This window comes from Penaeus monodon, chromosome 12, assembly GCF_015228065.2.
Source record: "Penaeus monodon isolate SGIC_2016 chromosome 12, NSTDA_Pmon_1, whole genome shotgun sequence".
In the NCBI taxonomy this organism is placed as follows: Eukaryota; Metazoa; Arthropoda; class Malacostraca; order Decapoda; family Penaeidae; genus Penaeus; species Penaeus monodon.
Window position 1 is genome coordinate 38,914,885 of NC_051397.1, and position 26,813 is coordinate 38,941,697.

The window sequence follows — 26,813 nt, forward strand, 5'->3', positions numbered from 1 at the left end:
ATGGCGGCGGCGGTGGAAACGGAGGTAGAGGTGGCGGCGCTGATGATGATAACAGAGGTAGAGAGGGAGGTAGTCATGGAGGCAGAGGCAGCGATGGCGGCAAAGGTGGAGGCGGAGACGGCAGCGGCGCAAACAGAGGTTGGAGTGGGGGCGGTAGAGAGAGAAGAGGTAGAGTTAGAGTTGGCGACGACATCGGAGTTGGAGGGGCGATGGCAGAGGCGGAGAGGGCAAGCAAGGAGGAAAGGCAGGAGTTGCAGGGGACAAAAAGCAACACCAAGAGGAAGTAGAGAAAGAAAGTTCCTGCAAGCACATTTGGCGAAGAGAGAAACCACATCAGAAGAGGATGTCAATAAGGAAAGACGACGACGACGAGGAGAACCAGCAAAGGAAATGGTGAAGGAAGGAGAAGAGGCAAAAGAAAATGGGAAAACAAGAGGAGGGGGGAGAAATTGCCCACTTCACTCCTCCCCACTTAACCAAGAAAAAAAAAAATAAATAGAAGAAGAAACGAAATTACGTGAAATTAGTTCCTTCTCCCCTTTTTTGAATAAGCTGTTCAGTAACTCAAATCTGCATCAGCATCCAAGTTATGAATTTCTATCACCTGTTTTCTTTCCCTTGTTTTTTTTTTTCTTTTTTTTTTTTTTAGTCCCTTCGGCCCCTTTTTTTTTAACTCCTCTTTGCATATGCACGCACTTTATTGCGCGGGAAAAGTTTTGAGACTTTTTTGTCTTGTGAATAACAAATGGTGAATAGAGGCCCCGTCTTTGCTACATCGTGGTGGAGATCTCTGACGGGAGGAGAAGGGGGGGGATAAGAGGGAGGGGAGGATGCTTATGTATTCCCTCTTCTTCTCTATCTCGTTTTTTCGTTCTCCTTTTCCTCCTCTTTTTGTTTTTCGTCCTCTTTTTGTTTTTCGTCCTCTTTTTCTTTCTCTCATTCTCATTCTCTTTCTCATTCTCACTCTCGAACACGTACACGTACACACACGTATTGATATAAACATGTACTATATATTTGTTTATTTATTTTTGTTTATTGGCACCTCTCTCTCCTTATCATCTCTATCTTGCATCTCCTGCCTCGTCCGTTCTCTGTGTCCTCCACTTATTCTGCGTATATCTCTCATAAGCATTGTTAAATCGATAAATGAAATGCATGTGTGTATGTACTTAATGTGCGTCTGCGTACGTGTGTCTTTGTATATGTATGTGTACTACTGTACATCTGTTTGTGTGTGTTTGTGTGTCTGTCTGTCTGTCTCTACATGTGTGTGTGTGTGTGTGTGTGTGTGTGTGTGTGTGTGTGTGTGTGTGAATGTATGTCTGTCTGTCTGTCTCTACTTGTGTGTGTCTGTGTCTATGTCTGTGTCAAAATAAGACGAAGAGAAAGCAAACAGACAGTCGAATTGACGCGCAAATCGACAGACACTCGGCTACAAGAGAGGATGTGAGAAATCAGCAAAGGTGAGTTGGGGCGGGACGGGGTGGGGTAGGGTGGGCGGGTGGGCGGGGTGGGCAGGGTATGGTGGGTGGGTGGGCGGATTGACGCAACACCGGGAGGAAAGGATGCCAAGGAAGGGCGGAAGAGAGGAAAGGAGACGTAATTCGAACAGTTACAGAGAAATTGCCCAGTTTGTTCCAGTCCCGTTGAGATGGCGGGTTCAGGAAGCTAACATCCCCCCTCCCCCTGCTGCCTCCTACCCCCACCCCTTGCTCCTCACTCGCTCACAAAACCGTTCTATTTGCTGCAACTGCCCCTTTTCTATTTCGCACTTCAGTTTTCTTTCTACTCTTCTCTCTCTCTCTCTTCTCATCCTCTCTCTCTCCGTCTCGTCATGCTTCTCTCTCCCCCCCCCCCCTCCCTCCCTCCCTCCCTCTCCTCCTTCTCCTCTCCTCTCCTCTCTCCTCTCTCCGTCTCCTCTGCTCTCCTCTCTCTCTCCTCTCTCTCTCTCTCTCTCTCTCCTCTCTCTCTCTTCTCTCCCGCTCTCTCTCTCTCCTCTCTCTCTCTCTCTCTCTCTCTCTCTCCCTCTCTCTCTCTCTCTCCTCTCTCTCTCTCTCCCTCTCTCTCTCTCTCTCTCTCTCTCTCTTCTCCTCTCTCTCTCTCTCTCTCTCTCTCTCTCTCTCTCTCTCTCTCTCTCTCTCTCTCCTCTCTCTCTCTCTTTCTCTCCCTTCTCCACAACTTCAGCCTCTGCCAATGTATCTCTATATTTCCCTCTCCACTCCTCCATTACTTAGTGTCCCAGTGTGCTGCCTCAACACCGGGGGGAATCTTTCAGTCACGTGTTCTTAGAGAAAGGGAAAATGGCCAGGGTTTAGCTCGACTTTTGGAAGCTCCAGGGGCTAGGTCCCTTAAAGGACATCCCCCTCCTCATTATATATATGTATGTATGTATGTATGTATGTATGTATAAATATAAACATACACATACACATACATATACATATATTATTTTGTGAACAAAAATGTGGCTTTTATTTGTTTGAACCGAAACAAATGTAGAATTTTTTTGAGGCTAAGTTTGAGGAGACAGTCCATCTCATCTGTCTGAAGATTTTGGCCATGAATTAGTCATGAATTAAAGTATTCAAGCATTTTGTAAGATTTATTATATTTATTTCAGTAACTTTCCGATGTTTTTTTTTTCTTCCACATTCGTCAGGCATTCTTGTTAGCAGTCATTTATAGAGGTGTTTGGGAAAAAAAGATCCCCCCTCCCCCCCATAATTATGCCAGTGAATATGACAGTTTTTTTTCTTAATAGGTAAAGGGTATCGTTCGATGACACTGAGAAAACATATATGAAAAATGTATGAATAAATTAGATATAGTAGATATGTATTTACGTATGCATTATGTTTACAGTGTGTATGTGCGTCTCGTGTTTATGTATCTATGCATGTGGAGAGAAAAAGAAAGAGAAACAAAGAGAACAAAGAAAGAAAAATAAACCGAAACAGAGAAAAAAAACGAGAAAAAGAGAGAGAGAATGGAAGACATAAAAAAAACAGAAATGGAGAGAGAGAAAAAATGAATAGAAACAGAGAAAGAAAGAAAAGAGAGAGAGAGAAAGAAAGCAAAAGAAAGACAAGCGGAGAAAGAAATAAAGAAAACAAACAAACGAAGAAATTCAGACCGACAGACAGACACGGGCAGACAAACCACGAACGAAACTGAACGAACGAGCGAGACACACGCAAACCTGAAGAAGAGCGAGAAAGAGAGCAGTGAGGACGAAGAGAGGACGATTGGCGGCTAAACACGCCGGGGCCTCTCCAGCCTGTGCAGATCTGGGTCGTCGAGAGAGCTTTAAGAGATTTTTGTGTGATGCCGACTCCTGGATCTCGTGGCCGGACGGAGAGGCGGCGGCGCTGGGACGATTCCGTGGCCGTTTGTCCCTATCTGAGTGTGTGTGTGTGTGTGTGTAAGTGTGTGTGTGTGTGTAAGTGTGTGTGTGTAAGTGTGTGTGTGTGTTTGTGTTTTTGTGTGTGTTTTTTTGTTTTTGTGTGTGTGTGTGTGTGTATGTATGTATGTAACGGAGTTATTTGCATATGTATGTAATGAGGTTATGTACGTATATAATGAGGGCATGTAATTAGGTTTATTTATGCAGGTATGTATATGAGGCTTAAGAATGTATGTAAATTTGTAACAAGTGTTTTGTTAAACGAATGTATGTACATAACGAAAGCATGTGTACGTAAGTAACGGAGAGAGATGTATATAGGTGTTTTATTATTATAACATCGTACACATGTATTGTGGTATTACCATTGGAGAAGTCTCGATTTACTATTAATTTTATGTACAAGATATGAATACAGGATCCGTGTCACATTTCCTCGCCCCCACCTTTTTTCTGTCCCCCTCTCCCTCCCCCAACCCCCCTCCTCTCGTCTCCCATCTCCCTTCTCCCCTCTCCTCCCCCCTTCCCTCCCCTTCTTCCTTCCCTCCCCTCCCCCCCTCCTTCCCAAGCCCCACCTGCCTTCTCCCCTCCCCCCTCTCCCCTTCTCCTTCCCAACTCCCCTCTGCCTTCTCCCCTCCCCCCTTCTCCTTCCCAACTCCCCTCTGCCTTCTCTCCCCCCCCTCTCCCCCTTCTCCCCTCCCCCCTCTCCTCCTTCTCCCCTCCCCCCTCTCCTCCTCCCCCCCGCTATCTCCCTCTTCCTCAGGCTTTCCTCTTTGCTCTTTCATCATATATTTACGTGGGAAGCCGGAGCAATGGAAGGTTTGTTGGAGAGACTCTGATTTTTGTGTTTACTTCTTTCCCTTCTTTTTCTGCTCTTTTCTCCCTCTCCCTGTTTTTGTCCCATTTTCAGTTGTTTTTTTTTTCGTTTCTCTTTCTCTTTGTTTCTCTATCTTGCTTGCTTGTTTCTCTCTTCCTATCTTTTTTTTTTCTTCTCTCTCTCTCTCTCTCTCTCTCTCTCTCTCTCTCTCTCTCTCTCTCTCTCTCTCTCTCTCTCTCTCTCTCTCTCTCTCTCTCCTTCTTCTTCCCGCCACCGTCTCCCCCTTTCCTCCTCCCTCCCCTCTCCTCCCTCACCTCCCCTCCCTCCCTCCCTCCCTCCCTCCCTCCCTCCCCTCCCCTCCCTCCTTCCCCGTGACCCCGCCCGCTGACCGCAAACGCAACTGCATTGACCGCCAAAGAAATTGCTCTGACACGACCGGGGAAAATGTAATGGCCAGAGAAAGTCAAATCCGTCTCTTTTCCGCCGCGAAATGAGGAGGAGGAGGAGGAGGGGGGAGAAAAGGAGGAAAAGAGGGAAGTGAGGAAGAGGGAAGGAGGGGTGTAATGGAACGGAAAGGAGGAGGGGGGGGTGGCGAGAAAGGGAGAGGAAGGAGAAGGAGAGGGAGAGAGGAAGGAGAAAACAGAGGGAGAGAGAAGAGAGGTGAAAGGATAGAGGAGAGGAAAGGAGAGTGGGTGAGGAAGAGCGAGGTAGAGAAGGGGAAATGATAAAAAGGGAGGGATAAAAAAAAAAAGGGGGGGGAGAGGGAGAGAGAAGGTGTAAAGACAGAAGAGAGAAAAAGAGAGAGAGGGTAGATACAGTATGGAGAGGAAGAGGAAGACAAAGAGGGGGGGAAAGAGGGAAAAAAGGAGGGAAAGATAATGGGAGGGGGGAGGAGGAGCACAAGGAAGGAGGAAAAAGAGAGGATAGAGAGGAAGGGAAGGGACTACTGAAGCAAACAGAGAGAGAGAGGAGAGAGATGAAATATAAATGCTCCATCAGCAGTGAAAAAGGAAATAGCCCGACGCCCGATTAAGAATAGATAAATAAAAGACCGAAGTTTCGACGCGAACTGAGGCATTTGATGCTTTTAGTTTCGGATTCAAAATGTTTCGGCATTTGGTCGATTGATTTTGTTTCTTAGCTACTGTTCAGATCATTTCGGATCATTGGAGAAAAATGCATTGTTGGTCGACATTGTATGCAGAAATGCACATATACATACGAACATAAACGCATTCATTTACCTGCTTAAATGCATATGTTCATTCACACACACACACACACACACACACACACACACACACACACACACACACACACACACACACACACACACACACACACAGAGAGAGAGAGAGAGGGAGAGAGAGAGAGAGAGAGAGAGAGAGAGAGAGAGAGAGAGAGAGAGAGAGATAGTGAGTATATGTAGCATATGTGTGCGTGTGTTATGGATATAATTATCGTCATTACTTTTAGTCATGGAAGGGAAGGTAGGCGCGCCCGGAGGAAACCGCCTCATCAAGCGGGCCAGCAGAGGGCCCGGATGCAGCAGTGCCCGACGAGCGGGGCGCGGGCCGAGTGCCGCCGCGGCCCTCGCTCGCTCGTACCGCCGGAGGCCCTTTGACGCGCGCATCGGCCGTGCCACCGGCGGGGCGAGGCGAGGGGTCAATGCACCCGCGAGGAGAACAAAACGCGCCACGAGAGGAAAAAGCTCGGGTCGATCTCGAGACGGAAGAAAGGAGCACAAGGCGCTTAGGATTCTCTTTCAGCGCCGCCCACGCCCTCCGTCGGGCGCTCCTGGGCGATGAAACGGGGCGCGTGGACGACGATTACGACTACTTTGACAACGACTAAGATTCTGACTACTACCAGGACGACGACGACGACGACGACGACGACAACAACAACAACAACAACAACAACAACAACAACAACAACAACAACAACAACAACAACCACAACCACAACCACAACCACAACCACAACCACAACCACCACAACCACAACCACAACCACAACCACAACAACAACCACAACAACCAACGTGGAGAGACAACCACCAACGTGGAGAGACAACCACCAACGTGGAGAGACAACCACCAACGTGGAGAGACAACCACCAACGTGGAGAGACAACCACCAACGTGGAGAGACACCGCTTGCAGAACGAATAGACGGCTACGGAGCGACTTTCGGATACCCTTCCTTCGGGCTTCCATCGAGTCCGGCCGTGCATTGTGTCTCGTACCGGGGATTATGGGATTTTTTTTTTTCTTTCGCTCTTTTTTTCTGTAGTTTTCAAAAGATGGTACGAATGCGTCTCGAGTGTTTGTTTTATGTAACTTTCGAGGGCAAGTTCCGTTTATGGTCAAATTTTAAGATTTTGCTCGATGTTTCTTTCTTTCTTTGTGCAGATTGTAGAAGTTAGGAATGCATTATGATTTCTTCCTCCTCCCCCCATCCATCCTTCCGTCTATGCTTGTTATCTCGATTGTCCACCCTATTCCCACTTCTTTCCTCTCCTTCATTCTCTTTACCTCCATCTCCCATCATCCTCTCAGCCACCTACCCACCCTTATGCCAGCCGGAACCATGGCGTTTTCGTGCCCTGTCCTGCTATCCGCTTCTCGCTATCCGATACTCGTTACCCGCTATCTGTACCCGCTATCTGTACCCGCTACCCTTTACCGACTATCAGTTACCCGCTATCCGTTACCCGCTATCCGTTACCCGCTATCCGCAATTCGATATATTCGCCATTCGCGACTCGGGGTAGGGTAGGGTAGGGGGGTGGGTGGGCAGGAAGGAAGCGCAGCCGTCTCGCATTGACAGGTGTTGTTAAGAAGGCTGTAATTTCCTCAGTGGCGTACGAAGATGAAAAAGCAATCTCTCGCCTTTGTCTTGTAGGATTTAAGGCAATGGCATCAGCGGAAGGTAAAGATGTATGTAATTGGACCCACCCCCACCCCCCTCCTCCTTCCCGGACTCCCCCCCCCCCACTCCCCCATTCCCGAGGATCCACTTTTCCTACCATTACGGATAGACATTCTGCTTGCCCTCCCCCCTCTTCCCTCCCCACCCCCATACCCACTGTCTTTCTATTTCTCTCTCTTTCTCTTTTCGCTTTCGCTTTTTCTCTCTCTTTCTCCGTCTCCTTCTGTTTCCCTCTTTTTCTCTTCCTCCCCATACTGTATCCCCCCTCTTTCATTTTCTTTCTCTCTTCTTTCTTTATATTTACTATCCCCCTCTCCCTTCCTTTCATTACTCCCTTTTTATGATATCCCCTTCTCTCCCTTGCTCTTCCTCACCCACTCTCCTTTCTTCTCATATTTCCTATCCTCTTTCTCCTTTCATCTTTCCTCTCCCTCTCTGCTTTCTCCTCTCTCTCTCTCTTTCCTCTCTCCTCTCCTCTCCTCTCTCTTCTCTCCTTCCCTCTCTCTCTCTCTCTCTCTCTCTCTCTCTTTCTCTCTCTCTTTCTCTCTTCCTCTCCTCCTTCTCTTTCCTCCTTCTCTCTCTCTCTCTTTTTCCCCCTCTTCTCTTCTTCTCCTCTCTCTCTTTCTCTTTCCTCTCTCTCTCCTCTCTCTCTCTCCTCCCTCTCTCTCTCTCTTTCCTCTCTCTCTCTTCTCTCTTTCCTCCCTCTCTCTCTTTCTCCCCCCCCTCTCTCCTCTTTCCTCCCCCCCCCCTCTCCCTCTTTCCTCCCCCCCCCTCCTCTCTCTCTCTCTCTCTCTCTCTCTCTCTCTCTCCTCTCTCTCTCTCTCTCTCTCTCTCTCTCTCTCTCTCCTTCCTTCCTCTCTCTATGTCCAGTCGCATCTCCCGGCGGAACAGCTGTTGCCAGAAATAATATATGCCTGTCAGTGCATAGTGATGAATAGACTGAATACTGTTACCAAGTTCCACGCCCTCCCTTGCTCCCTCTCTACCCCTCCCTCCCTCCCACCTCTTTTAGCCCCTCCCTTTATCCCCCTCGCCCCCCTCTCTACCCCTCCCTCCATCATCCCCCCTCCTTTAACTCTCCCCCTCCCTCTTGCCCACCGTCACTCGCGCCCCCAAAATACCTCGTTTTGTGTGTGCTCTTTTCGTGTGTGCTCTTTTCGTAATGCTGATTAATTCCGGGAAATGGTTAGTGTGTGATCTTAGGGCGGTGTTTGGAACTTAGGAAGAGGAGGAGGAGGAAGAAAAGGAAGACGAATAGGAAGAGGAAGAGGAAGAAGAAAAGAAGGGAAGGAAATAAAGTTGTGGTAATAGTCGTTGCTTTTAGAAATGGTAGTTTTCCTGCTGTTTTCTCGGTTGTCAAAATATTTGAATGCGAGTATAGACTGAGGTAATGACCGGAGAAATGACAGATAAGAAGGTTCACAGGCACGCGCACTCACTCACTCACTCACTCACTCACTCTCTCTCTCTCTCTCTCTCTCTCTCTCTCTCTCTCTCTCTCTCTCTCTCTCTCTCTCTCTCTCTCTCTCTCTCTCTCTCTCTCTCTCTCTCTCGCTCTCTCTCTCGCTATCTCTCTCTCCCTCTCCTTCCTGTCTGTCTGTCTGTCTGTCTGTCTGTCTGTCTGTATCTGTTTCTGTCAGTCTGACAGACAGTAAGGCAGACGGACGGACAGGCATTGGGTTCGGGCTGGGGGTATAGAGAGTTGACGCGAGCAGTTCCTTCATCCTTTTACGATATCCTCCAACACCACACATGCCTCCGCTGCCATGTGTTTACAGCACGCTCGTCTGGTTCCCTTGCCCGTGGTGGAGGCCGATCGCAGCGCTTGTTTTCGTAAACAGTAATGGTTGTTAGGGGGGAGGGGGTGATTGGCAATACCTAGATATTGATTCGGACACTTTGCAATTCGTTTAACGCCCTTTCTTGCACCTCTTAACTGCACACAAACCCGCAAGTGTCGGTTTGGCTCCGAAGCGCACCTGCCCGTTGCTTGGTGACGGCCGGTCTCTCTTCGGTGCAACAGAAGTTTCTTTCCTTTCTTTCTCTTTCTTGGTTTCTTTAGCTTTATCTTTTCACTTTTTTTACTTCTTTCCTCTGACTTGTTGCTTTCTAATACATGTCCTTGTCCATGGTAATCTGTTCCTCATTTCGTCTTCTTTCTTTTTTTCATTTTCTTTCCTTCCTTCCCTCTTTTCTTCCTTCTTTTTTTTCCTTCCTTCCTTGCCCATTCTCTCTCCTCCCTTCTCCATCACCTCTGTTCTCTTCCTCTTCCTCCACCACTACTACGTGTCTTGTTCCTTCTTTCCCCCTCTCGCTCTCCTCCTCCTCCCTCGTTCTCGTTACTAAGGGTTGTGGTAATGATAAGGTGGTCGGGGGTGATTACAACCGCACTGAGACGCCTCCCCCACTCCCTTTCCCCTCCTCTTCCCTTCCTCTCCCCCTCCCCTTCGCCCTCTTCCCCTCCTCTTCCACACCCCCTCCCCCACTTCCCCTTCGCCAACTTACCCCTTCCCCCACTTCCCCCTCACCCCCACCCCCACCAGAAGGTCTTTTTCCGTCACGGCCGCTTGACGTCCTGGGACCTCCGTCGCTGCTTGAGTAGGACCGCCCGTTTCTCGACCCGAGGAGAAGGAGGAGGAGGAAGAAAATGGACTGAGAAGTGGATAGAGGAGGAAGATTGGTTGGGAATTGGATAGAGAGAATAGACCGAGAAGTGGGTAGAGGAGGAAAGTAGGCTGAGGTTTTGGATAGAGGAAGAAATCAGCTTGAGAAGTGGATTGAGAAGGAAGGTCGGCCGAGAAGTGGTTAGAGGAGGTAAATGGGGATATGTGGATGACATGTGGATAGAAAGGGGGCGAGGATAAGTAGGAGGAAATAAAAAAGGCGGCGTCGTTTGTGAGGAAGATTGAGGGATATAAACCAGAAGGAAGAAGGATGAAGAATTTCTGAGGAAGAGTAGAAGGCGTGAGGATGTACGTGGAAAATGAAATGAAAAAAAATGGATACGAAGAATAAGAGGAATAAAACGAGGACTGGAAGAAACAGGAAGGAAAAAAAGGACGATCAGAAATCCAAGTATTATGATATTTTGCAATTATTCGCGTCCTAATTATCCCTTAGTTTAGCAAACACTTAATTTTTACCCTTTATTTTTCGCGCACTTAGAGAACTTTGGAAACACTCACTCGTGTATTCGCACGAGGACCATGGAAATGTGTACACAAATCCGCATATTTAACTGTGTTTATATCACAGGTGTTCACGTGTGACTATTTCTGCACAGCATTTGTATGCGCATCACATCGTCTGCTGCCACTGTTTTCCACTTGGAATTTTACTTGTTTTATTATTGCTATCAGAATTTTGTTATTTTGGGTATATATTTAAACGCATTTTTCTCTTTCTGCAGGTTGGAGACCCGCGTGCGTGTGAGCGGCGTGCCGGTCCACGCTCGTCAGGAGGAGCTGGAGAGAATCCTACGGAGTGTCGGGGAGGTGGAAAAGTGCGAGAAATACGCCTCCCGCGACGGCCATACTCAGGTGAGTTACCGCTCTGCGTCCCAGTTCATAGAAAACGGGAAGTGGGCACGCCTACTCTGCTGGTGGTCAAGAGAGTGGGCCTCTCCTATACTGGTGGAGAAAAGGAGGGTATTGATGGAGAAAAGGTAGGGGAAGGAGACATTAATGGAGAAAAAAGGAGGAGGAAACATTGATGGAGAAAAGGAGGGGAAGGAGGAGACATTGATGGAGAAAAGGAGGGGAAGGAGGACATTGATGGAGAAAAGAGGGAAGGAGGACATTGATGGAGAAAATGAGGGGAAGGAGGAGACATTGATGGAGAAAAGGAGGAGAAGGATGAGACATTGATGGAGAAAAAGGAGAAGGATGGAGACATTGATGGAGAAAAAGGGAGAAGGATGAGACATTGATGGAGAAAAAGGGAGAAGGATGAGACATTGATGGAGAAAAAGGGAGAAGGATGAGACCTTGATGGAGAAAAAGGGAGAAGGATGAGACATTGATGGAGAAAAAGGGAGAAGGATGAGACATTGATGGAGAAAAAGGGAGAAGGATGAGACATTGATGGAGAAAAAGGGAGAAGGATGAGACATTGATGGAGAAAAAGGGAGGAAGGATGAGACATTGATGGAGGAAAAGGGAGGAAGGAGACATTGATGGAGAAAAAGGGAGGAAGGAGACATTGATGGAGAAAAAGGAGGAAGGAGACATTGATGGAGAAAAAGGAGGAAGAAGGAGACATTGATGGAGAAAAAGAGGAGAAGGAGACATTGATGGAGAAAAAGAGAGGAAGGATGAGATATTGATGGAGGGGGCGCCGGCGGGGGCGCTGGCGGGGGACGCGTCGGCAATCGGTGAGGCTAACGTCCCCAGACCTAGTTTGGCGATCGTGACTCAAATGTCTTGCTGATTGCGGCCGGCCCTTTGATAGGTCGTCATCATGACTTCAGCGAGCTGCTCTCTAAACAACCCCTTGGGACTTGACCTGTCATGACCTGTTAAATGGAAGGTCTTCTTAATGATGGAGTGCTGACCCTAGACCTTTCATGGGTATAGTGCGCTACATTACTACATTATACTGTGGCGATTCTCTGGTGTATTGATAGGTGTATGTAGATGCATGTTGGCCCGGCGAATGATGCGTAATTAGGTAGATAATTAGATTTTTTTTATAATAATCTAATCCTGTCCTTTAATAACTTGGTAATTTGTAATCCAAAAATATGCTCTTATATTGAGATTTTTCTTCTTTGCAATATCAGTCGGCACTTCACGCACCAAAAGTGATCGTATTTTTCACATTCTGTTTAAAAAAAAAAGTGTCTCTAGCACATAATTTCCGTGTTTCCGTTCTGTCTTCGTCATTTTCATATTTCCTCTTTTGCCTTCCACTTCCTAAATCCCACTTTGAGTTCTCGTTTTGACATCATCTCTTCCTTTGTTGTTCGCCCGCCCCTCCTCCCAATTCTTTCTATTTCCTCATTCCTGAATAAATATGAATACGAGAAAAAAAGGAAATTAAGTCAACCCCATAAGGGTGACGGGTGAAGTAATCCGAGTCTCGCATCATGCTTGTTAAATGCAATCATCATCGTTCTGCCACACCCCTCCCTGTGGCGGCCAGCGGGTGGTTCCGTCCTGCGCTCTCTCTCTCTCTCTCTCTCTCTCTCTCTCTCTCTCTCTCTCTCTCTCTCTCTCTCTCTCTCTCTCTCTCTCTCTCTCTCTCTCTCTCTCCAGTTCTCTTTTCTTCCCTTCTCTGTCTATCTATCTGTTTATCTTGTTCTCTCATTCGCTCATTTTCTCTTTCTCTTTCTCTTCCCCTTCCTTCCTCTGTCCCTCTCTCCCTCCTCCGTCTCCCTCTCTACATGTTTCCTTCTCTTGCTCACCCCTTCTTCCTTCCTTCCCTCCTTCTCCTCCCCTCCAACTTTTCTCTCCCCCCCCCCCCCATTTTTACTTGCATAGTTATAAGTACACGATGGTAGCCTTATCCCTCGTCCTCAATGCATATGCCGTGACTACATTGTGACTACACATACATACATACGCGTGTTGGACTCGATACACCCGTGACTGCATGGCCCCGAATGCGCAACACGACCGTCATGCCACGAATTTGCGCGCGGGTTCGAAGGGAACGCACGCGGTAGGGGGGGGAGTAGATATTGGGAGTGGGTGGGGTGGGGGGAGGGAGGAGGTAGATATCTGGAGGGGGGAGGGAGGGAGGAGGAGGTAGATGTAGGGGGAAAGGGGAGGAGGAGAATCATGGCGGACACGTGACGGCGAACGCGTGACGAGGAATGCGAATGTGGCATTTGAACCGCCGGTGACGCCTATAAGGATAGAGGATCAGCCCCTACGAAGGAAAGACAGGCGTACTGTAGGGCGTCGGGCCGGCGTTTACATGAGGGAGGAGGGGTGGGACGTGGCAAAGCGAAGGGAGGAAGAAGTAGGGGGAGAAATACGCTTCTTTTATGCATGAAGGGAGGAGATATTGATGGAGAGAGAGAGAGGAAGGAGGTATTGATGGAGAGAGAGAGAGGAAGAAGATATTGATGGAGAGAGAAAGGAGATATTGATGGAGAGAGAAAGGAGATATTGATGGAGAGAGAAAGGAGATATTGATGGAGAGAGAAAGGAGATATTGATGGAGAGAGAGAGGGGGAAAGGAGATATTGATGGAGAGAGAGGGGGAAAGGAGATATATGGAGAGAGAGGGGGAAAGGAGATATTGATGGAGAGAGAGAGAGGGGGAAGGGGGAGATATTGATGGAGAGAGAGAGGGGGAAGGGGGAGATATTGATGGAGAGAGAGAGGGGGAAGGGGGAGATATTGATGGAGAGAGAGGGGGGGAAGGGGGAGATATTGATGGAGAGAGAGAGGGGGAAGGAGGAGATACTGATGGAGAGAGAGAGAGGGAGAAGGAGGAGATACTGATGGAGAGAGAGAGAGGGGAAGGAGGAGATACTGATGGAGAGAGAGAGGGGGAAGGGGAGATATTGATAGAGAAATTGAGAATAGGAGGCAGGAATAATGGAGGGAAAAGTTGGAATCACAGGTTCAAATATATGATGCATATTTTATATAATACGGATTGTATATTTCACATGTATTGTAATATATATTTATCGCGTATTTTTAGAAAAGTACATATATCATTTTATATATTCACACACACACACACACGTAACCATACATACATATACATATGCATACATGTATATGTAAATGTTTGTAAGCAGTTACGTATGTATCTTTATAATGCACATTATTCGTTTGTGTTTTTGCACATAGATATATATACATGCATGTAAGCCTAGGTAGATCTGCAAGAAATGCAAAGTTGAGGCAGGAGTATAGTGACTCGAGAACTGGGTTATCTAACAGGTCGAAAATAAAAGCGGTCGACATAAAAATCAAAGCGTAACACAGAGCTCTCTGGCTTGCGCCTTCGGCCGTCTGAATTAATGACATGAAAAAAAATACATTGACATTATGAGTAACATGTCATTTGACGTTTTATCAACACGGCGCAGGATAAGACATCGGGGAATGCAACGGAAAATCATTCCCACACTTTAATCATTCGAGTATGAAATTAACAGGTTTTACACATCTTCCGCCTCATGAACATATTGGATTAAAAAGTTAGTGATTCCAGTCTGTCCTGCCAGGCTTAGGAACCTACAAGCAGAATTTCCTTTTGCTTTCCATTGCTTGGGTGTAAAAACTTGGGAAAGGAGAGGCTAGGTTATGAATACGCGAAAGAGCTGGAGATTGAATGGATTTTCAGGTATAGAATTTGAATATATTTAAAGCGTCTTTGGATACAGTAGTTATTTCCGAGTTCGTACATCCTCACATAAGCAAGGATGTGTTGGGGTTATTTGAATTTAATGAGTTTGTGGTCTTGTATGGTGTTTGTAGTTGTACATAGATAAAAAATATACATATTTATATAACCGAGGAGAAACTGTGCCAGTAGAAATAGTAAGTAAATATGCTATTTATTCTAAGCTAAAACCTGAAACGCTTCATCCCAACCGAACGCGAGAACGAAACAGTCGCCCGGATGCAAAATTAATTCAGACTTTACGAGGATAAAACGATATAACGTCGATAAAACAAGAGAATGGAAAAGAGAGTAGAAAAAAAAACGAAAACCCCAGATTGATAAATAGGGGAAATGAATACAAAAGCGAGAAGCACGTGCGAGCGAGACCAGAGCGCTCAGGGAAGAGATCGAGGGCGAACGCGCGCGCCTGACGCTCCGGAGAATTTTTTTTTTTTTTAAGAGTTTGTGAGAGAAGAGGTTTTGTTAAGGAGTATTTTGAGAGGAGAGAGTCGATTTTTATTATCCTGACTCGTTGGAGGTCGTGGTTGCAGGATGGAAAGCCCGTTGCCTATGCCCATTTGGCACGAGGAAGTGGAAATGGCACCCTGTGCTGAGCTTGATAAGGTTGTTAAAAAATAATAATAATAACCAGGGCCGGTTTTCTTCTTGTTCTTCTTCTTCGTTAGAATATCTTAATGGCATCTTAGTTTTTTTTTCTTTCTTTCTTTCTTTTTTTCTTGTCTCTTTGGTTATTGAGTTTCAGTGTATATATATTTTTACTTTTCCCTTTTAATGCCAAGCTTCTTAGATTTTCAATTTAGTGTGTTTAGTATATAATTACTACTGTAGTTATTCGCCTCTTATGATGTTCAGTAGTATTATACCTCAATTTTAGTCTTATTTGATTGTCTTCATATATTGCATTGGATTTTCCAAAACCTATTTTTTGTTGTTGTTGGCATTGTTATTGTTAAAGATTTTTTTTTTATGATTAGGGGTATACAGATGCCATATAGGTATGTAGATATGCAATATACCCATTATTTATGAATGTTATAATTTAGGTGTAGATGCATTGGAATATAGGCCTATACCTAAATATATGCACTTGTAAATGTCTTTATTCTGTAACTAATTAACAATTTTTTTCAACATTTGTCTTCTTGATTGATTATAGTGGATGAAGGATATTTTTATCAGTTAGACTTCAATATTTCTGGATTGAAAAGTAACTTGATCACTTCAGCAGGTTAATAGTAACTATCATAATATTAAAGGCACATATTAGAGCATTTTAGAGCTTGTTTTTGTAGTTAGTATAAGTGTGTTTTTACAGCTATTAAATTTTAACTTGTATTTTCTTGTGGGTTAACTTTCTTTATGCTTCATAATCAGGTTTAGATTTTTTTTCCACTGATGTGCTTTGGTTCATTATACTTTTAAGATTTCAAAATTAATACTTAAAGTGGTTGAAATGGGGAAGGAAGCTTTTGATATTTAGTTTTATAAAATCTATTTGTAATTATTTAACTTGTGGGTATACTGCTAGATAGACTTAAAGTTTTAGAATTTTTAAACTGTTAATGAAGTAAAAAATGAAGACCATTATTTGTGTCTCTATTATCATGTAAATTCTTGAAGAAAGGACTTTGATCCATTGATGATGTTTTCAAACATTGTGAGGTCAGGACTGCTAAACTAACTTTCCCAAGCATGTACTAGTTTATGAGTCATGGAAGTAAACTCAAAAATAGGTTTTCTTGTAACAACTCTTGTAATAGAAATATATGCTGTTAAGTTGAATAGGCATAATTATCTTCCCAGAATTTTTTTTTTTTTTTAAGAGCATTATTATTCAGTTAAGACATGTTCAAACTATTTCAGATCTACTCTGGGCTTTGTAGTCTTCATATTTCCTTTATTCTTAACCGCAGGTGGTGCATGTAACATACGGGACCATGGAGGCGGCACGGGAAGCAGCCCAGCGACTCAATGGATACAACTTAGAAGGCGGAGTTTTGCGTGTAGATCGCTTAATGGACCGCAGGCGTGGACCAAGGGGTGCCATGGGTGGCGGAGCAATGGGTGGCCGCATGGGAGTACCAGGAGCAACTTCACCTTCCCAGCGACACACAGACTTCCCCCTCCGCATCCTTGTCCTTAGTGAAATGGTTGGCGCTATCATTGGCCGCCAGGGAGCCACCATTAGGACAATCACACAGCAGGTAACTTTGAAGTTTTGTGGTATGTTCTTATTTAGCTTTTTTTTTTTTCTGGGGGTCTCTCTTTCCTGTCATGCTTCAAAGCACTTTAAAGTCTAGTCATGTGTTTGTATTGATTATATTGTGGGTTATTAAGCTTTCAGTGTTGTTAAATGTCAAAAATCATAAAGTATTCAGAATGCATCAGACCTTTTACAGTAACCTTAATGTGGCATTTAATAATTTTTCCTGAAAGTCTTTTTTTATGGTGATGAATATGGTGCATTATATTTGAAATGAATCAACTTTGATTGGTATAGGCATTCCAAAATTGAAAAGAGAATCAGCAGGATGCTGTTAATGAAATTTATGAACTTCAGGCTGTCAGTGGAATTGATTTTCTGAAATCTGACATTTAATTTTTTTTTTCCAGACACGCGCCAGAGTAGACGTTCACAGGAAAGACAATGCAGGCTCTCTGGAAAAAGCCATCACCATCTACGGTAACCCAGAGAACTGCACTAATGCCTGTAAACGAATACTAGAAGTTATGCAAGAGGAAGCAAATAACACAAACAAGGGGTTTGTTTCAAATTGTTTATGTTGCAGTTGCCATATTGTTATGAAGGTCATACATAGTGTGTTGAAGTAGTGAATGTAGTTAGTAAAGAATAAAAATATTTAAAATACACTTATCTTACAAAGTGACCCAAGAGTTAGGTGCTTCATTTTTTTATCTTGTATTTACAACCATTGTAGACTTTAATCTTAACTTGAGGAGAATGGAGTAACATTTGATTACTATTTTAGTTAATATGTTTCCCAATGTTAGAGCAATCATCATTCAGTTTATATGTATTTAAAGTATACATATAATTGTTGTAGCTTTATATTCATATATATAATATTTGACATTTCTGTATTAAGTGTCAAGGTAGAAGATTTTGTTTGGATTTTAGTTTATACAGGGACAATCATTTCAGTAACAAATTTAATAACAGATGAGGAAAAGTGGGGAAAAAAAAGACCTTTTGATCATGTAATTAGGGTAATTTTTCAATGGTTAACCAGCAGTCTTTCAGTTTTTCTTGGGTATACATTTTTTTTATTTTGCAAAAGAGAATACACAACAGGAAAGTGCAGTTTCACAAAACTCTAGGGACATTTTTTGCCGATGTTGACAAACTCTTTCTGAACGTTTTTCAGAAAGAATAGATAATCTTAAAGAATATAGTAAAGTAAAAAATTCAGTTATGTTCGACTAGTATAATTCTAATATTTCTTAAAAGGTATTTACTCAAGTAAAACAAAATAAATCAATAAGCAATAATAATGATATACTATTGTTTAAATATAGGACACATTGTGCCATAAATTCATTTTTAGTTTCTGATAAGATGATTAAACTTGGTGTAATTAATGATTTCATAAATTTGTTGAATAACAAAAAAAAAGCTGTTTGTTACATTATTCAGATATTATCACTATGAAATAACCTTTTTCTACTCATTTTCCTTTTCTTTCATATTTATGACCATACCATTATAATTACTGCATGACTTGACACTGAGTGCTTGTCAAAAAAAAAAAAAAAAAAAAAAAAATCAGATAAATCTCTTGGACTTCTGTTGTAATGTGTTTTTTTTCCAACTGTTGCAAACATAGTAATTATGATTCATTAAAGTTTTCTTTATTGTATCCACATGACAGTTTATTTAATAGATAGCTCCATAATTTTTTTGTTATTTTAGAAAGATCATTTTTATAGGGTATTTCACCCCAGCGTTTAACCATAAAGAAAATTAAAACAAACGATAATTCACATGTCCCAAGACCAGCAAGCAGTTTGAATAGATTAAGAATTTAGTTATCACTCCAAGTATAAAATAGCATTTATATATTAAAGGAGTGGCTTGTAAATTGTGTATTCTAGTAATCTGTAAGGCTAATCCAGTGAAATATTACTGTTAAACCCTTTTATTTTTTGTCTTTTTTTTTTCTTTCTTTCTTTCTTGTTTTCCTCTTCTTTTTCTTTTTCTTATTTTCTTTTTCTTTTCTTTTCTTTTCTTTTTCTTTTTTTTTCTTTTTCTTATTGTCTTTCTTCTAATTATTTTCTTTTTCTTTTTCTTATTTTCTTGTTTTCTTTTGTTCATGTTCCTTTTTTTTTTCTTATTTTCTTTCTTTTTCTTGTTTTTTTTCTTATTGTCTTTCTTTTTCTTGTTTTCTTTCTTTCTTATCTTTCTTTCTTATTTTCTTTTTTTCTTTTGTTCTTTCTTTCATGTAAGAATGCATTACATAGTATACTGATGCAATATGACCATCTGTAATTTATCTTATATAGTACATATAATGTTTTGAAATTCAGTTTGAGAGAGAGCAAAATTTTCAGAGCTAGGTTCTTCAAATTTTATTAGACTATCTTTTGTAATGACCAGATAAACTTTCCTTTTCATTTCATGTACTCTGTCATATTTGTATGTTGGTATATGCTTTTACTGAAGTATAACCAGTCAATTACATAATTGAAAGACAAAGATCTATACTAGTTTTTTTTTTTTTTTTTTCATTTTTATTCTTTTTTTTTCTATTTTTAAGCTTCTATTGTAACCCTGACATAGATCAGTTCTTCATTGATTTATAGTATGCATAAATGACACATACACAAGTCAGTTCAGTGAGTTAGATCTAGAATATGTCAGTGACAACATCAAACACATTTTGAAACCATTCTGTTGTTACTTTTTCCCTAAATACAGCCAAGAGATTCAAATGTACACTCATGGGTATCTGTACACATAATAACAGACAACATTCCACTTATATTACGATTACTCTTTCTTGCAGAGAGGTACCCCTGAAGATTCTCGCTCACAACAACCTGATTGGCCGCATCATCGGAAAAGGAGGAACAACCATCAAGAAAATCATGGATGATACTAGCACCAAGATCACAGTCTCCAGTATCAATGATATCAATAGCTTCAACTTAGAAAGAATCATTACTATAAAGGTAAGGTTTGTGAAGAAAGGGTTGTTAGTATAAGTGACATGTAAAGGGGATTTATTTCAATAATTTGCTCCAGTGAGGCTAAGAAATCATAGGAAGGAGTTGTAAAAAAGTATGAAGCTATAAGGATAAATTTTTATTCAGGAATACTTTTGCCATTAATTCTTATTTTGTCTTGCATAAGAATTGCACAACCCCAGCCCATTAGCAGACCTCTCTACTGAGTACTTGGCATGCCAAATTATATTTTTTTCTTCACATTTTTACCTCCTATGTTGTGTTTGGAAGAGATATGTACTGAGAGGTGATTGAATATTTTGATTTATTTAGTTATTTAGCACTGTATTGTTATATTTTCAGTGGCTAGGGATTAGTTAAAAATAGGCTCAACATTGCTTGTTTGATAATGTATTTTTAATATTTAAGTAGTCAGTATATTAAATATTGAAGAAAAAAAAATATATTAACAAATTTAGTAGGCACTGCATATAAGGATTTTTTTTTCTCAAAAGAACTGAAGCTGAAAAAGGGTTGTATAAACCTTGTGTTGGTTCAGAAAACAAAAAAATAGTAGAATTTTAAAAACCTGAAAGGATTTCACACTATTGAAAGTCCCTACAAATATTGAACAATATATAAAAAATTTTAGTTATACTTGTCAGTAAGTCATTTAGGAATGAGATATATTGTAAACTAAGTGATAGATCAGTATTTGGGAAAAGTTATGTTGCCATCGCATTTAAGGGAGTTGGGGGTTTTAGTCATCTTAGTCTTGATAACTGAAAAATGTTCTGATATTTATACATTGGCTCAGTATTATGTATTTATTCATTCTTGATTTGTGAAGTTAAAGGGAATATATATATTATCTAGTTAACTTTAGATTACCATGTATTTATACCAGTTTCCCCAAATTATTTAAAATTTGTAACCATTCCCTTGACTAACTAAAAAGGGGCAGATGGGATGTTTGATTGAAGATGGAATGTATTGTCCTTTTAGTACTTATTCTAGGTGAAATTTTCATTATGCATTTTTTATACTGTTATTGGTTGAGGAAAAATACACTAAATCACTGTGGTTCTTTGCAGGGTAATATTGAAGATATAGCACAGGCTGAGAACATGATCAGTTCTCGCCTCAGGAACAGTTACGAGAGCGACTTGCAAGCATTCGCTCCCCAGAGTGCCATGTTCCCTGGCCTGCATCCGATGGCCATGATGTCAACAGTAGGTTTTGGCCTTCCTCGAGGAGGTGGTGCAGCTGGTAGTATGGGCATGTATGGTTCTTCTCCTGCTTCCTATCCACCACTCTATCCCACGCCTATTCCTGGCCAGCAAGGCTCTCACGCTTCAGAGGTTTGTGAGGTAAGATATGCAGCACCAGATTTCCAGGTCTAGCTTGAAAGTGCTTCCATTATTGCAGGAATGGACATGGTTACAGATTACTCTCTCTGCTGTGAGTAATTGTGCTTTATTTTATTTATTTATTTATTTATTTATTTACTATTATTATTATTTTTTTTTTTTTTTTACAGGAAATGGCATATCTATACATCCCTAACTCAGCTGTTGGTGCCATTATTGGGACTAAGGGGTCACATATCCGTAACATTATCCGATTTAGTGGAGCATCTGTAAAGATAGCCCCGCTTGAGGACGATGGGCGACCCACAGAGCAGACGGAAAGAAAAGTAACCATAGTAGGGACACCAGAAGCTCAGTGGAAGGTAAGAGTCTTAGAAGCAGTCCTTCAACTTTTGAGTATTTGTCAACAATGTTTTCAACAGAACTGCATCTTCCTAAGGTGTTGGTAGTATAAAACACACTGATCACCAACCCAAAGAGAAGTTAGATGAGACATATGGGGCTTAAGACAAAGCCTAGTATATAATGTTTTTCTATGCTGTTTCTTTAATGTAGTGAATTACACACATTGTGAGTTGTTCACTGAAATGAGGTCTAATATTTGTAATCTTGTCTTCCTTAGGCACAGTTCCTGATCTTTGAGAAGATTCGTGAAGAGGGCTATGGTGTAGGAGTGGAGGATGTACGACTAACTGTAGAGATTATTGTACCGTCATCACAGGTGAGTGTTGTGGAGAAAAAAATTCATCTTGTATAGATTTGTTTGGTAATTTTCAAGGACATCACATGTATTATTTATATGATGTGGTCATTCTCTATTCTTAGATTTGACAAGTATATAGTTATTTTGGTGAGCTTATAATAAACATGTATGAAAACGTTTATTATGTAGCTTTAATCTGTCATTTGCAGGTTGGACGCATAATTGGTAAAGGTGGTCAAAATGTGCGTGATCTCCAGCGCCAGACAGGTTCGGTGATTAAGCTTCCCCAACAAGGAACCACAACTTCAGAAGAAACAACCGTCCACATCTTAGGCCCCTTCTTCTCTGTTCAGGTAGGTTGTCCAAGGAAACTTCATATTAGAAAGGAATTAAATTTACAAAGTGTAACTTCTCTTTTTTTCATGTTTAATTATTCTGCTAATAGAATATAATACCCAAAGGCCTTATTTCTGTAGTCTTATTAAAAGCCAAACACTTTTGTAATTACAGTCAGCCCAGCGTCGCATCAGAGCTATCATCCAGATGTCAACCGCCCCCAGCAGCGGGAGGGGCAGTCGCGGACCCACAACATCACGGGTGCAGTGAGGTCACGACTAGAGAAACGACATCGTAACAAAGTCCCGCCCACACGCCAGCACCACGCCCCAAGCGACATACCAAAGAGACGGAGATATTGGAGCTTAGGACTGACTGGGTGTGTCGGCGGCCTCGATCACTTGACCTCGCTTGCTTGCTTGTTTTGCCTCTGGGGCCCAGGCCGGCTGACCTGAGCTTGACCAACGCATCACAGATCTCAGGGGGATTGTCTGAAGAGTAGAGTATTAGCATTGTAGCTGTTGGATTGATTTGCGTTGATGTATATGTAGGGTCTTGTTTTGTTTATCATAGACTATGATTTTGTTTACAGCGGATGTGAAATGCTTCTAGTGATTGCCTTTAAAAAAGATATTCAGGTAATACCTTTGTCGTTATACAATGAGTGTGATGTGTACTAGTACTGCCCGTCACCCTCCCTGGGCCCCAGACATGAGTTGTGACAAAGGTGCATCAAGTAACTGAGAGACCGTTGTGTTGTGTAGTGCCCAAGCCACATGTGCGCAAATGATGTGTGCATGGAGGCAAATGTGTGCATCTGTAAATGTGCACCTGAGGCTCCTGTGTTGAGTTCTGACCCCCTGTGTACACCTGCTGGCCGCACCAGTCAATTTCGCGGCCAGCTGAGGCGAGTCATGGTACACCAGGCAACCTTAAGCCCAGTGGCCCACGTTGAAGTGGTGTTGTCTGCTCGTCTAGTTAGTGTGGGCACTGCTGATATCAGGGCTCCGCTGTTTAGTTAACTAGTACAAAAGTTTGTGGAATATAATGGACCATTGTTATAATATGGTCTTTTTTGTACGCAAAGTTATAGCAAAGTTTATTTTTGATACATTGTTGGAGCAATTTTTTGTTAAATTTTTTTTAATGAAGGAAAATAGTTTAAATGTAGCATGGAAAATGCTATACAATAAAAGCCTTGTGAGCACTCTCCACATACCACCTCTCTTCAGGTCAGTAGACCCTAGGCTGACTCTACGGGGGACTTGGCATGCGCTCAAGTACCAACGTTTCCGCTACTCCAAAAAGGTGGACACCATACCACAGTTCCACAAGGAAGTTTGAAATGTTAATTACAGGGGATCAAAATTCCGAACTCACAAAACAAAACAATGTATGCAAAACAGGAAATGATGTATACTCTAGATGAAATGCCCACTGATTTTGTAGTACCATGAACATTGAAATACTTCACTCAGGTGACTCTAGAAGATGATTGATGCAGCACAGGCCTGCCGCGCGCTGCGTCTGTGAACGTGGAGTGGGGACGGGGACACTCCTCCCCCACGCCACCTGAGCTACCTCACTCCTACACCAGTTGTTATCCTACAGCACCTCAGCAATTCCTGCCAGATTCCATACTGTTTGTGTTTTCCTATATAAGCCTCAAGTTTTTTCTCATATATAATGTTGATGGAAGCACCAGAGATACTAATCAGTTTTGCATTGTACTAAGGGGGAATGGTTGCAATGTTTGCCTATATATGGTATGGATAGGATCAGTACAGGGGCACTTCTTGCAAGATAAAAACAAATAGTTTAGCTTTGCAGTAAGGTGTCAGCTTGCGGATATGAAGTGGATGTAAAGTTCAAAAGTAAGTCCTACAAAAACCCAGTTGATCCTCTCCTTTACCAATGCGTGTGATAGTCTGTTGTGTGTCTGCATGAGTGTTCTGGCCATGGCTATCGCTGTACCTAATTTCTCGGTTGATTCACAAAGAGGACTTGCTGAGATGCTGTGGGATTGAGATCCTCTGCTGTCTACTTCCCATGTCAAAAGTGTTAAGTGCTTCGAGTGCAAAAAAAGCTTGATCGAAACAGGAACAAAAATGTACAAAGACCGTTTTCTATCAATCACATTTAGATATCACAAAAAATCTAATTGCAAAGTATTATTCTTGGTCATTTGCAAAACTTCAGAACTAGCCACAACAAAAAAGCAAAGGGACAAGACAAAGCGATGCCGTGAAAACCTTCTAGCCCCGGTCAGCTTAACTTGTACCCTAGTACTTTATGCCTTTAAGTGTGGAGCAACAGAAGACCCGCAATTCTTGGTGCCTGACTTGATATCAGCAGGACTTCTTCATCTCAGACTGGCTTGAAATGTGATTGGCTGTGCTAAGCATACACGTTGTTATCGGATTGGTTGACTTGTTTTCCAAAGCCAGGTTGACATCAAGTTGTGTTCTCTTAAGAGTTGTGCAGTAAGGTCTAGCAGAGATCCACTGGTGGTAGGTGCGTTCCATGTAGACGCTGTTTGATGATTATGATTATTAAAAAAAAATCTATTCTGCCTGTATTCCCACTGGACTGTATATGATACAATTGGTGATTATGATCCATGAATACTACGTCAATAAGGTTCAGTAACCCCTTTTTTCATAGAGAAATTTAAGGCCGTATTGAAGTAATATCCAGATTTCAAAATCACCAATGGTACAACAGTGTCGTCTGATTATAAAACAGCACTTGGTTTTTGCGCTAGTGTATGTAACAGTCTCCTCACTGGATAACCTTTCAGATGACAGGTTCCGGGGCCCTCTGTCTGGATGTTTGGAGAAAAGTAACGAAAGGAAACTATTATTACATTGTTATAGTAAGGATCAAATTTTTTTATACCTCCCTACATGGAAATATAACCTTTTTTTACACTTTAATACAGCACATTTAAAGTTTGGCTCAGTATGACAAAATTACAATATTATTAAAAAAAAACGTTTCTGTAAGTATTCAGACAAAGGGTTCCTCACATAGTACTCTTCAAGTTTGTTTAGCTGTTATGTTTAGATTATGTATGAGGACTTCTTACCCATCATGGTTCACTTCTTGGAATTAGTTGTGCAGCACTTGAAAACTTCCGGGTGGAAAGAAAGGAAAAAACGGTCAGATTCATTTTTTCAGTTCTATTCTGCATACAGGAATCTTTGTTCTTAATAATCACCGGTTTTATTTGATTTTTTTTCTAAAACTTATTTATAATTTATGTTCAGTAGTTGATACTTGCCCATGCATCACCACAGAACCAATTAATTCCTTTTTGCCTTTAAATGCCATGTTAAGAAAAAGAATTGTCTTTTGCTGCTACTATTTTCTTTCCACTCGCTGGTGCAGGGGAGACGTCGTGGATGCAGCTCTCGCGTGCGACGATTGCAAGCAGACACGTGCATGCGCAGCTGTCCTGTTAACTGAGCAGAGGCACGAGCAGCTGTTGTTGCGACCTCTCCCTCTGTGGGCAGTGGGCGCGGGCGGTTCGAGTATGGGTGTGGCAAGGGCGCCTGTAATATATTGTGAGAGCTATGATGGCCTTTGCCGTACTCGCACTCCACCGTCCCCGCCCGAGCCATGCTGAGGGATCCCATGTTCCAAGGGTCCCACATCTGGTCTAAGGGTATCCAAGACAAGCCAGCCACTCCCACTTGGTTGCAACCTAAAAGGAAATTGGAACTTATATGCATTTGCTTTTCTTTTATTATTAATTTTCATTTCTTTCCCTCTCTTTCAACCAATTGAAAATGAAATGGCTTGAGTAATGTTCGATACGATACATAGTGGATCTGAGGCTATGTATTATTTATGTAAGTGAAGTAACTGGGTGGAAGTGGTCGGCTGATGTCATGTGCGGGCTACCTGTGTCTTGCGTGGTAGCTGTATATTCTGATAATGGTAGCCAGGCAGACACTTGGTAACCCAGACCAGAGGATCCTATCTGCCTCCTAACAGGCACTCATAACCCCTTTCCCTAAGGTGCCTCTGTGACCCCCAACCCCAAAACCATCCCCAAAACCTCTCTGGCCAATCGGTCCCTGCGTGGTCTCCATTGGTTAGCTCGTCTGACCACTCAACCCCCAAGAAAGCACCACTCGGCCCCATCATCCACTGTAGGATGTCTCCGTAGCAGCTGTAGGCCTACGTGGTTCAAGTCAACCCCAGTCGCCCCCTTACTCTCTCGACCCCCGACCAGACCCAACTGCCACGACAACCACTTGGCCTGTGTGCGTCCACCTCCTGGACTTCCCGGCGGCGCCTCCATGTACAAAGCATCTACCACCCGCCTCCCCCGCACCTCCCACCGTGTGCCTAGTGCCGCTGTCGACGTCGCAGGGGGCGTACCTGAGCCGCGTCACTACTACTACCATTACTACTACAACAACTGTATTAATATTACAGCAACAACCACCACCGCCACCCTGGGCCGACCTGGAGGGGGCATCCTACCAACCAACCAACCAATTAAAACCATATTTCATAAATAATAATAAAAACTTTGCCTCGGGATGGGAGAGAATCTCCGTCTGTCAGGCGTTGCCACCATCACACCGCAAACCACCGCCTCGAACACCACATCCACCACATTTGGGTACCAGCCACCGCTTCTCCTCTCTACTGGTTCAAGTAATAAACAATTTCAGGTTA

General features: G+C 42.8%; 1 protein-coding gene across 1 annotated transcript; it reads left to right on the forward strand.

Annotated features, from left to right (window-relative positions):
• Nucleotides 1-26,813, forward strand: LOC119579697 (insulin-like growth factor 2 mRNA-binding protein 1). The gene is made up of 11 exons (XM_037927603.1): nucleotides 1-138; nucleotides 10,323-10,420; nucleotides 10,567-10,696; nucleotides 16,442-16,732; nucleotides 17,142-17,290; nucleotides 19,553-19,718; nucleotides 20,807-21,082; nucleotides 21,253-21,444; nucleotides 21,705-21,803; nucleotides 21,995-22,138; nucleotides 22,296-26,813. The coding sequence occupies exons 1-11, from the start codon at nucleotides 1-3 to the stop codon at nucleotides 22,389-22,391; spliced, it is 1,779 nt and encodes a 592-aa protein (XP_037783531.1). The 3' UTR covers nucleotides 22,392-26,813.